General features: G+C 61.8%; 1 protein-coding gene across 1 annotated transcript in view; it reads left to right on the plus strand.

The window, feature by feature from the left end:
• ADGRB2 (adhesion G protein-coupled receptor B2) overlaps positions 1-10,215 on the plus strand; it is a 31,030-nt gene extending 20,815 nt beyond the window's left edge. Inside the window, 13 exon segments of the mRNA XM_029230294.1 lie at positions 666-816; positions 992-1,061; positions 1,438-1,504; positions 1,635-1,720; positions 2,022-2,120; positions 4,210-4,381; positions 4,691-4,786; positions 5,131-5,170; positions 5,811-6,430; positions 8,762-8,797; positions 9,061-9,159; positions 9,259-9,315; positions 9,727-10,215. Coding sequence (XP_029086127.1) covers positions 666-816; positions 992-1,061; positions 1,438-1,504; positions 1,635-1,720; positions 2,022-2,120; positions 4,210-4,381; positions 4,691-4,786; positions 5,131-5,170; positions 5,811-6,430; positions 8,762-8,797; positions 9,061-9,159; positions 9,259-9,315; positions 9,727-9,912 — 1,779 coding nt within the window. The 3' untranslated portion in view covers positions 9,913-10,215.
• Positions 10,216-10,426: the final 211 nt, after the last annotated feature.

Raw genomic sequence — 10,426 nt, forward strand, 5'->3', positions numbered from 1 at the left:
CGGGGTGTGAGAGTGGGGCGAAGGGGGGATGGCGCGTGTGCTCGTGTGTATGAAACTAAGTGCCGGATGTGTGTAGACACTCGAGCTGGGTGTTGGGTGAGGGTGTGTGTGGGAGATAGTGTGTGTGAGCGTACATGAGGGAGCTGGAGAGGGGGTGTGTGTACTCCAGTGAGGGATGTCTGTGTACATCTGTGAACGTGTACGTGAGCTGAGTGCCTGTGCGCACATGTGTTGGGCGTGTCTGCGGGCATGTGGGAGCCCCAGCGGAGCCTCCTGTACCACATGCCCGCGTCTGATCTGTGTTGGCTGTCCCTTATGCCCCCTCGGCCCTCTCTGCACAGCGCCAGCCCTGCTGGTGCCAGACGCGGGGCCCACCCGGCCATGACGTGGCAGGCACTCCTGTTTGTCCCCCTCCCTGCCAGCCCCGTCTGTGCGTGGGCAGCCTGCCCGCCCGCCTCCTGGATGCCGAGTGCCGTGTGCGTGTCACCGGGCCTGTGTCGTGCTGTGCGTGGGTGCAGGAAGACGGGGGTGCCTGGCAGGGTTCTGTGGGAGGCGGAGCTCAGGTGGGCGGCCGTGGCAGCGCCCAGCAGCGGACGTGGGAAGCCCGGCGCTTCCCACCCTGGCGGCTGCTCAGGGCCACTCCCTCCCTCTCCTTCTCCCTGCAGGGTGTGTGCACCATGACAGCCGCCTTCCTGCACTTCTTCTTCCTCTCATCCTTTTGCTGGGTGCTCACTGAGGCCTGGCAGTCCTACCTGGCTGTCATCGGACGGATGCGCACCCGCCTCGTCCGCAAGCGCTTCCTTTGCCTGGGCTGGGGTGAGCAGGGCTCGTGCTGGACCCTGTCACTGGGCCTTGGGGACAGGGGCAGCAAGAGAGCTACCGGCCCCGGCCCTGCTCTCTGGGCACACGGGTCAGCTGGGCTGGGGGTCTGGGAGGGCGAAGGACCCTGAGGACGGGCGGCCATCTCACTCTGGCTCCCCCACTCCCCCAGGTCTGCCTGCCCTGGTGGTGGCCGTGTCGGTCGGCTTTACCCGCACCAAAGGATACGGTACATCCAGCTAGTACGTGGGCCTCCCGGGGTGGGAAGCGGGAGTCAGTGGACCTGATAGGGCTCCAGACTTCTCGGGCTGTGATCCTGGCCCACTCCTGCTGTGGGACTTTGGGCAAATTCTCCCGTCTCAGCCTGTTTCCCTGACTATAAAAGGCTGTGCGGGGATTGGATAATCTCAGAACCATTTAGGTCAGGGATCAGCCTTGGTGGCCCCAGGACCCTTGTTAGAGGGGCTCAGCAACAGTCAGTGGCTCACTGTCACCCTGTCTGGGTCCCTGCCCCATGCGTAACGTGACCTGGCAGCTCAGGGAGCCCTGAGGGATGGTGGTTGAGCATGGGGGCGGGCCCACTGGTTGTCTGATACCCCCTCTTTCCCCCCTCCCCAGCTGCTGGCTCTCTCTGGAGGGTGGTCTGCTTTATGCCTTCGTGGGCCCAGCAGCTGTCATTGTCCTGGTATGTGCCCCTGCAGCGTCCTGGGAGGGGCACGGCCCAAGGGGGTCTACCTCCTCCACCTGGGGATTTCCCTGCCAGGAGGGCATCTGGTGATCCTGTCTTCCCCTACCCCACTCCACCGGGCCCCCAGGTGAATATGCTCATCGGAATCATCGTCTTCAACAAGCTCATGGCTCGGGATGGCATCTCAGACAAGTCCAAGAAGCAGAGGGCCGGGTAAGGGGAGGGGGGTCGCTGGGACTTGGCCTTGTGGGAAATGCTATAGGGAGGGTGGGCCACAGCCACTCTTGGAGACTCAGGGCTTGATGATGCGACCGGGGCTCCCTGACCTTGGTGCGTCAAGGGCGCAGGCAGGGTGGGCATCCGCTGCGCTCAGCTGTAGCCCCTCGCCCGCCCTAACCCCCCTCTCTCTCTCTCATCTGCCCTCCCCCTCCCCCCACTCGGGGCTCACACTGCCCCATCTCTTCCCACTTCCTGTGTGTCTCCCCCCTTCTCCCGTGTCTGTGCTGCCCCCGAGGTCGGAGCGGTGCCCCTGGGCCAGCCTGCTCCTCCCCTGCTCAGCGTGTGGAGCGGTCCCCAGCCCCCTGCTCAGCTCAGCCTCGGCCAGGAACGCCATGTTAGTTGTGCCCCCGTGGGAAAGGGGGTGGGTGGGTGGGGGCAAAAGAAGGGGGGGCAGTGCCCATGGTGGGGGGAGGAGGGATATCAGCCCAGTGCCCTGGAAAGCTTGCCCTGCCCCGCCAACTGCCATGCACTCTCAAGGGCTCGACACTGTGATGGCAAAGAGGCCACGGGAATGAATGTCTGTGCCTTCCAGAAAATGCCGTATTCCCGTGCCCACCCCTTGCTCCCTGCCCCTGCCCCCCACCCAGCCCCGGCTTACATTTTATCCAGGCACAGACACACACTCCTCCTTATAGCCCCAACCTACAGAGGCTCATAGAATCTTCCACCCTTAGAATTTTTGAGCCCCTAGAACTTTAGAATTAGAATGGTAGAATCTTAGAATAAGACAGTCAGAAGCTAAGAATCTTCAAATGAGTGAATCATAGAGTCTTATCTGTCATAGAATCTGAGACTTAGAATTTCAGAGGCACTGAATCTTACAATCAGTTGGAGGACAGAGAATCTCGGAGGTAGGGAATTATTTCACTGAGCTGTCCTCGGGCTGCTGAGACTCTTAAAATCCCAGCCGCACAAGAGTAGAATGAATGAATGAACTTCAGGGCTTCAGGCCCCACCTCCCACTCAGGGCCAGAAATCCAGCTGACCCTCCCTGAGCAGTGGGGGCCCAGCTCTGTCTTGCACACCTCCAGGATCAGGGAGCTCACTGCCTCTGGAGGCGGCTGGCACCATCTCTGGGAACCTCTGTGTAGCAGAAAGCTCCCTTTCGCTCAGGCTCCCATCTGCCTCTCTGACCCAGTCTCTCAGAACTAGTGGTTAAAAGCTGGGGCTTCGGAGGCGCCACTTGGGGTTTGCATCCCGGCTCTGTCTCTGTCTGCCCAGCTGGGCACACTCCAGTTTCCTCATCTGTAAATTGGGATAATAATCCCCATGCCTGTTTACTGGAGTTGTTTTGGTCACAGTGTGATTAATGTATGAAAAGTATTTGGTGTAGGGCCTGCCAGAGAATTGGTGGTTAGTCAACAGTAGCCCTCGTGGCTGTGATTAGGTCCTCTCTTTAGTCTTGGCTCTGCCCCCGGGGCTTGTGGAGACCACTGTGCCCGCCCCCTGCCGGGCTGAACAGCCCTGGACCGCTCTTCCTAGGGCAGGTCTTGGCCGCCTGCCCATCTCTCTGCCTTGTCCAGAGCTGTGCCCACCCCTGCCTGACTCTCCCACTGGCGGTGTTCATGAGGCAGAGTGGGCAGGGTGTGGCACCTGGCCCAGTAGGGCAAGGCTGCCCTACTGTGCGCTCGTGGGCTGTTGCTGGTGGGGGCGGGCTGGCACTGGTGCCCGGATGCCCGGGCCCCTCTGCCTTTTTTCTCTGCCCTCCCTTGTCAAGGAGGTCGGGGATGTGTGGGTTTGGCCCTGACCCTGGCTTTGACCCCCAGCCCCAGCTATGATCTTTCTGCCCAGCTCTGAGCAGGCCCTGGGAGCCTGGCACCTCCTCCTTGGGAAGCTGAAGGGGAGGAGCCTCTGCTGCCCTGGTCCCCCCCCCCCCCCCCCCCGTCCTCCCCCCAAAGATTTGTGCTCTGTGATGTCCTCCGTCCTCTCTGCCGATTTAACCTTCCTGTGTGTCTCTGCCCGTCTCATCCACTCTCTCACCATGTCTGTCGTCTCTCTTTGTCCCTCTTTCTCTCCTCCCCTCCCAGACTCTCTGGGGATGTGGCCCAGGCCTGTGAGTCTGTGCAAATTGTGGCTGAAACCCACAGCGTCTGTATCTGTCTCCCTCCTCCTCTTCTCTCCCACTGTTGCTTTCCACCTTCTTTGTCTCTGTCCGCTGATGCTGCCTCAGGCTCGGTCCCATTGTGTCTGTGTGTCTGTCCCTCTCCCTCTCCTTGTCCCCCAGTTTTCTGCTCTTGGTCTTTGCTCTGTTTCTCTGCCTCCGGCTCCTCAGCCCCCCTGCTTGGGGACATTACTGAGGTCTTGGCATTTGGGGCCCTGCCAGTCTTGGGCAGCTTAAGGGCCCCAGGCTGAGTGCAGGCCCAGGCTCAGCCCAGCCTGTCCCCTGGAGTGTTGCCCTGACGGACCCTCTGCCTTGTCCTCAGGGCCTCGCTCTGGAGCTCCTGCGTGGTGCTGCCCCTGCTGGCGCTCACCTGGATGTCCGCCGTCCTGGCCATGACAGACCGCCGCTCCGTCCTCTTCCAGGCCCTCTTTGCTGTCTTCAACTCCGCGCAGGGCTTTGTCATCACGGCTGTGCACTGCTTTCTGCGCCGAGAGGTGGGCTGGGCCTCTCCTGCCCCTGTCCTCCCCACACCATGCCAGTCTCTCGCTTCTCCCCATGGTGCAGATGGGGAAGATTGAGGCCCGACCAGGTCCCCAGCTGGGCAGCCCTTGGTGTGCACGCTGATAGCTTGGGCAGCCTTGGCCTTGGCCTCGGCCCCCGGGGGCTCCTTTTCCCCCCTCCCCTAGGCTGGATGCGCTTCTTTCCTTCCACACCCGCCTGGGTGCCTGGGGCGGGAGGCACGGCCGGCCGTGGCCGGGGGCCCTGTGGCAGCCTCAGGTCTAGCAGGCGCCTGCTGCCCCCAGGTCCAGGACGTGGTGAAGTGCCAGATGGGCGTGTGCCGGGCCGATGAGAGCGAAGACTCCCCCGACTCGTGTAAGAACGGGCAGCTGCAGATCCTGGTGAGTGAGGAGGCCCGGGCAGGGCACAGGTGGGTTCTGAGTGCCCCCTGCCCTAGACCCCTCACTTGCCTCATCTATGGCAGGGAGGGAACAGAGACTGGGTTTGATTCAGGCTCAGCCACTGACAGCTGGGTGGCCTTGGGCAAGTCCTTCCCCCCTTCAGTCTTCCCGCTGTCAGGTGCGGCTAGAGGAGACCACGCCTGGGGCCCCTCTGCTCTGTTGGGCAGTGTGCCCAGCAGAGGCAGACCCTCTGGGAGGGTAGGGAGGGGCCTGCGTCCCCCCCCCCCAACCCTGATACATGGATCCTCTCTCTGCCTGTCTGCTCTCTTCCTCTCTGCCTATAGTCAGACTTTGAAAAAGATGTGGACCTGGCTTGTCAGACAGGTGAGTGTGCCAGGGCAGAGCCGAGCATGGCCCCAGAGAGGGGCAGGAAGGGAGGGCCCCCTGCCGCACCAAGGAAGGGCCTGACAGGTGTCTGGCTGCGGGGTCCAGCTTTTGAGTCAGACAAACCCTGAGCTGGATTCAAGGCTGTGAACGCCACTCACTGTACGACTCGGGCAAACAGCTTCCACACCTACAGCGGAGAGAAGCCTGTCCTCCCGGGTGGGTGGGAGCCTTACGTGAGCTGGGGGACGTCAAGTGCCTAGCCGGGTGCTCGGCACAAAGTGTCATGTCCGTGATTCTTAGCGGAACCTCCTTCAAGTTGCGTCTCCTGGGGAGGAGCTGCCCAGGGAGCGGGGAGGAGCAAGTCTCTTTTGACAGCCTTGGGGCTGTCGGGTCAGAGGTCAGGACCCGCACCCGGGCACTGTGGGAGCTGGGCCTTGGCTTCGTTCCTCGCCCCCCCTGGCTGTGGGCCTCTGGGATAGACACCTTCTTAACCCCTGTGTTAACCACCCAGCCATCACGCCAGGACTCAGTTTCCCCCACTGTCCAAGCTCAGGGGCTTGGTACCTGGTCAGCCTGGGCAAGGGCATCTGGGGGCTCCTCCTCCCCCGGACTTACCTCCCTCCGCTCCTGCCCCCAGTGCTTTTCAAGGAGGTCAACACTTGTAACCCGTCCACCATCACGGGCACACTGTCCCGCCTGTCCCTGGACGAGGACGAGGAGCCCAAGTCCTGCCTCGTGGGTCCCGAGGGCAGCCTCAGCTTCTCACCGCTGCCTGGCAATCTCCTGGTGCCCATGTCAGCCTCACCAGGGCTGGGGGAGCCACCGCCCCCCCAGGAGGCCAACCCGGTGTACATGTGTGGGGAGGGTGGCCTGCGGCAGCTGGACCTCACGTGGCTGCAGCCTGCCGAGCCGGGCTCCGACGGGGACTACATGGTGCTGCCCCGGAGGACTCTGAGCTTGCAGCCCGGCGGCGGGGGCGGAGGTGGCGAGGATGCCCCGCGGGCCCGGCCCGAGGGCACCCCCCGGCGGGCTGCCAAGGCAATGGGCCATGCCGAAGGCTACCCCAGCTTCCTGTCTGTGGACCACTCGGGCCTGGGGCTGGGCCCTGCCTACGGGTCGCTACAGAACCCCTACGGGATGACCTTCCAACCGCCACCGCCGACACCCAGCGCCCGCCAAGTGCCCGAGCCGGGGGAGCGCAGCCGGACCATGCCCCGCACCGTGCCCGGCTCCACCATGAAGCTGGGCTCCCTGGAGGTGAGGGGCTGCTGGGCACGGGCAGGGGGTAGGGGGGTGGGAGGCCTGACCCTGGGTGCCTGTGACTATGTCTGGCAGCATCCGGGGAGGGACAGCCGGCAGCCTCCTCATACAAAGTCCTGGGGAGTGTATCTGCTGTGCGTTTCTCCTCCCTTTGTGCCCATGGCGGCTCCAGGGGAATCCTGGCTCCTCTGAGCTCCTCAGATGGGCTTGGACGCCACGCGCTGAGGGTGCACTTCTCAAAGGTGCTCACACTTGCTTTAGTGCCTGTTTTGGGGTGACCAGTTAGGATGGGCCCTCCTTTAAGGGGCCTGTGGCTCAGGCCCGGTGCTCTATTGCTAGGGAAGCCACGTCATAGGGGCTGAGAGCCTGGGTCTCCGAGTCCCCACGTTCAGGTCTGGACGCTGCTGACCAGCAGCGGGATTTGGAGCATAACCTTCCCCTGAGGCTCACGTAACCTCTCGGAGCCTCAGTCTCCCCATTGGTAAAGTGGGGATAACTAACATAGGAGCAGCCTCTTGGAAGAGTTGTTGCGAGGACTAATTGATATAAAACATTTATCTCTGTGTGGAGCAGGTAGAAAGTGCTAGATGATTGGGGATTGCTACTGGAATCATTCCTGAAATCAGCCTCAGGCAGTGCCCGTAGGCCTGCGGTAATTGCCCCCTCTTCCTGAGAAAATGTCAGCCCCTCTCTTTCCCTGCCTGTGTGTTTTCTGTGGCTGCCCCACCTTCTCTCTGACCTCCTCAGGCCTGCTCCCTGCAGGGAATCACTGGCCACAAGCAGTTGGTAGTGGCCCCCTGTAGAACTCTAGAACTTTCGTTGGAGGGATGAGGAGGGTGTGGATGAGGACAGGGTCGGGAATCACGGCTCAGGCACCACTGGCTGCTCATGTTCGGCCCCAGAAACCGGCTCCCCATCCTCCCCACGAGAAAACGAAGTTAGCAGCTAGAAGGTTCGCAAGTTTAGTTTTTCTCCCAAAATGTTTCTTGAACATTTGGTGCCTGCTCTTGCCGCAGATGGCAAAAACAGGAAGGCGTCACAAAGAAAACTTGACACGGGAACTGGGGAGGGGAGCGCTCAGCATGGTGGCAGGTTTTGTTCTGGGGACACCTGTCCGTGCTTGGGCCCCTGAGGAGGGGCCGGCCCTGGGCTCCTTGTGTGGGAGGTAGCAGAAAACACGGCGGAGTCTTGAGGGGTCAAGGATGACGTGCAGAATTCTGGTGCGGGCAACTGCGATGGGGCGGAGGAGCGTGTTGGGGGCGGGGGGATTTAGAGTTTATTCTCTTGGGCGCAGCCGCGTGTGCCTTGCCTGCGGGCATCAGGGAGCAGGGAGAGGAGTCCCGCTGCCTCCAGAAAGTGCAGTGTGGCTGGGAACGGGGAGGACACGTGTGTGTGTGTGTGTGGTGAAGGGCAGGGCAGAGTGCGGGGGCCGAGAGTTGGAGACGCCAGGGTGGATGGCGAAGAAAGAGCAGGCAGGGAGGTGGAAGGACCAGGAGAGGGGTGTCACCAACGCCAGTGGTGGTGAGCCTGTCTGCAGGCCTGGGACTGGGGAGATCTAGATGGCAGTTTTAGTGGCGTCCTTGAGGACTGTGGGGCAAGTCCCTTCACCCTGGACCTCAGTTTCCCCAGTGTAACCTGAGAAGGTTGGACTTGGCCTCGTGAGCGCTCCTGTGCCAACATTCTGAGACTCTAAGGCCTCCTTCTTGAGTGGCACCGAATGCTGCTTAGGCCACTGGGGCCTTGAGGGTGGTCTTGGGCAAGTGAGAGCCGGGAGAGGCATGAGGGAGGGAGGCCAGGGAGGCAGGGCCAAGTTTGGCAGGAAAAGGGGCAAAGTGCGGTGAAAGGAAGGTTTCTGTAACCCTGCGTCCTGTATTTGCAGGACAAGTGGAGGTTTCCAGGGAGAGAGGAGCCCGTTGGTGGCAGAGAGGATGGGGCAAGATGGGGCAGGACAGAGGGGTGGAATCCAGGACACAGAGGAAGGAGGGTCTGCTCTGTGATCCCATGTGGGGATCTGTGTCCCGCCGTGTTGGAAGTCTGCGCTGTGACATCTGGTCCACGTGCAGGTGCATGTCTACGCGTGTGCCAGCCTGTGTGTGCCCCTGGCAGTCCTGTGGTGGGGTAGCGCCTTGGAGCCTCATCTCCCAGGCCCTAAGCCCATTTCCACAACCTCTAGGGCTGTCCTTTAAAGGGTTCCTAGCTCCTGAGCCTGGGCTGGGGGAAGGTACAGTGGGCAGACCCTGGGGGGGAGCAGATTTCCTCACTCTAAACCCCCTGCACATGGTAAAAAGTTTGTTTCTCTTTCACTGCTTCCTTGTTGCTCTTTCCCAGCGAAAGAAGTTACGGTATTCAGACCTGGACTTTGAGGTAAGTGCTACGGTGTATGTGTGTGTTGGGTTTGGGATTGTGGGGGGCGGTTTGTCCCTGGAGGGTCCCTTCCTACAATTAGCCCAAGCCCCAGTGCAGAGCCTGACCCCATGACAGTCCCTCAACTGCCCAAGCCCGTAGCTCTGGGGTGAAGAAAGAGCCAGGCCTTGTCCCAGAGGGGCCGGCAGCAGGCAGGGATGTGGGGACCCAGGATGCTGAGCATCCCGTGGGGAGCACCTGCCCTGACGCCCTGTGGCTCCCAGAAGGTGATGCACACCCGAAAACGGCACTCGGAACTCTACCATGAGCTCAACCAGAAATTCCACACTTTCGACCGCTACCGCAGCCAGTCCACGGCCAAGGTGAGGGCTCCTCTTGTGACTACCCCTGCCCGGAGCTCAGGGCCCAACCTGGCACAGTGGCCCCTGGGGTCAGACCCTGACCCGTGGCCCCCGTTGCAGAGGGAGAAGCGGTGGAGTGTGTCCTCAGGTGGGGCAGCCGAACGGAGCGTGTCCAGCGTAAGTGCCCCAGGCTGGGGTGGGGTGGGGTGAGGTGGGCGCGAGGTACTCATTCCCTCCCTGCCCTCCTCCCCGGCCTGGGCAGCCTCAGCTTGCCTCACCAAGGGTCTGCCCATGGCATAAGCAATAGTCTGGGGTTTTTAGGAGATGGGGGGTATTGGTGGGAGCTCCATCAGGATCTTGAGGAGGGTGGGCAGCAGGAGACATGGTCTCAGGGGGCCACTCTGAGCACAGGGATGAGGAACCCCACTCTGGAGCCAGGCGGGTCTGGATTTGAGCCCCACTTTGGCACCCGATTGCTCGGTAACTTTGGGCATCACTGGCCCTCCCCGGGCCTTCTCAGTTGGTTCTCTGTACAGTGGGTGAGGGTATTGGCCCATCTCCACGGGCCCTTCCCTCTCCCCCGCACAGGAGAAGCCCAGTCCAGGGGAGCGTCCCGGCTTGTCCCAACAGCGGCGACATCAGAGCTGGAGCACCTTTAAGTCTATGACGCTGGGCTCGCTGCCCCCCAAGCCCCGAGAACGGCTGGCCCTGCACCGGGCAGCAGCCTGGGAGCCCACAGAGCCACCGGATGGCGACTTCCAGACAGAGGTGTGAGTGCCACTCCGGACTGCCCACTGCGTATAAATATTATATATCTCTCTATTTTCACACTCCACTTTGGAACTACCCAGGAGCCAGCGCCGCCTCCCCTCTCCCGAGGGCTGGGCAGGGAGGCACAGTGGACTCAGCTGGGCTGGGGGAGCCAGACACGGCGTGGCCGGGGGACCAGGGCCCTTCCTTGTTCCTCAGAGGCCCCTCAGCCCCTGGAGCCCCATCTTCACCCCCAGGCTGTCTGTCCCTGTCCCGGGCTGGGGAGGGGGGAGGGAACTTTCTTGGGAATAAACTTCACTCTGTGGATTTTGCTGCTGAGCTATTTGCTTTCCCCAGGGGAAGGCCCAGCCCTGGGACCCCAACTTTGTTCCTCCATCTCTTTGGTTCGCCTCACTTGGTCTTGTCAAATTGTGATGGGGTCAGGCTGACTCCAACTGGGAGGGGGTGGCCTAGGCTCTGACTCCATCCTTGCCCCTGACTCCCTGGGTGACCCTGGACACAACCCTTCCCCTGTTGG

This window comes from Monodon monoceros, unplaced genomic scaffold (assembly GCF_005190385.1).
Source record: "Monodon monoceros isolate NGI ecotype Baffin Bay Population unplaced genomic scaffold, NGI_Narwhal_1 Super_Scaffold_18, whole genome shotgun sequence".
NCBI classification, from domain to species: domain Eukaryota; kingdom Metazoa; phylum Chordata; class Mammalia; order Artiodactyla; family Monodontidae; genus Monodon; species Monodon monoceros.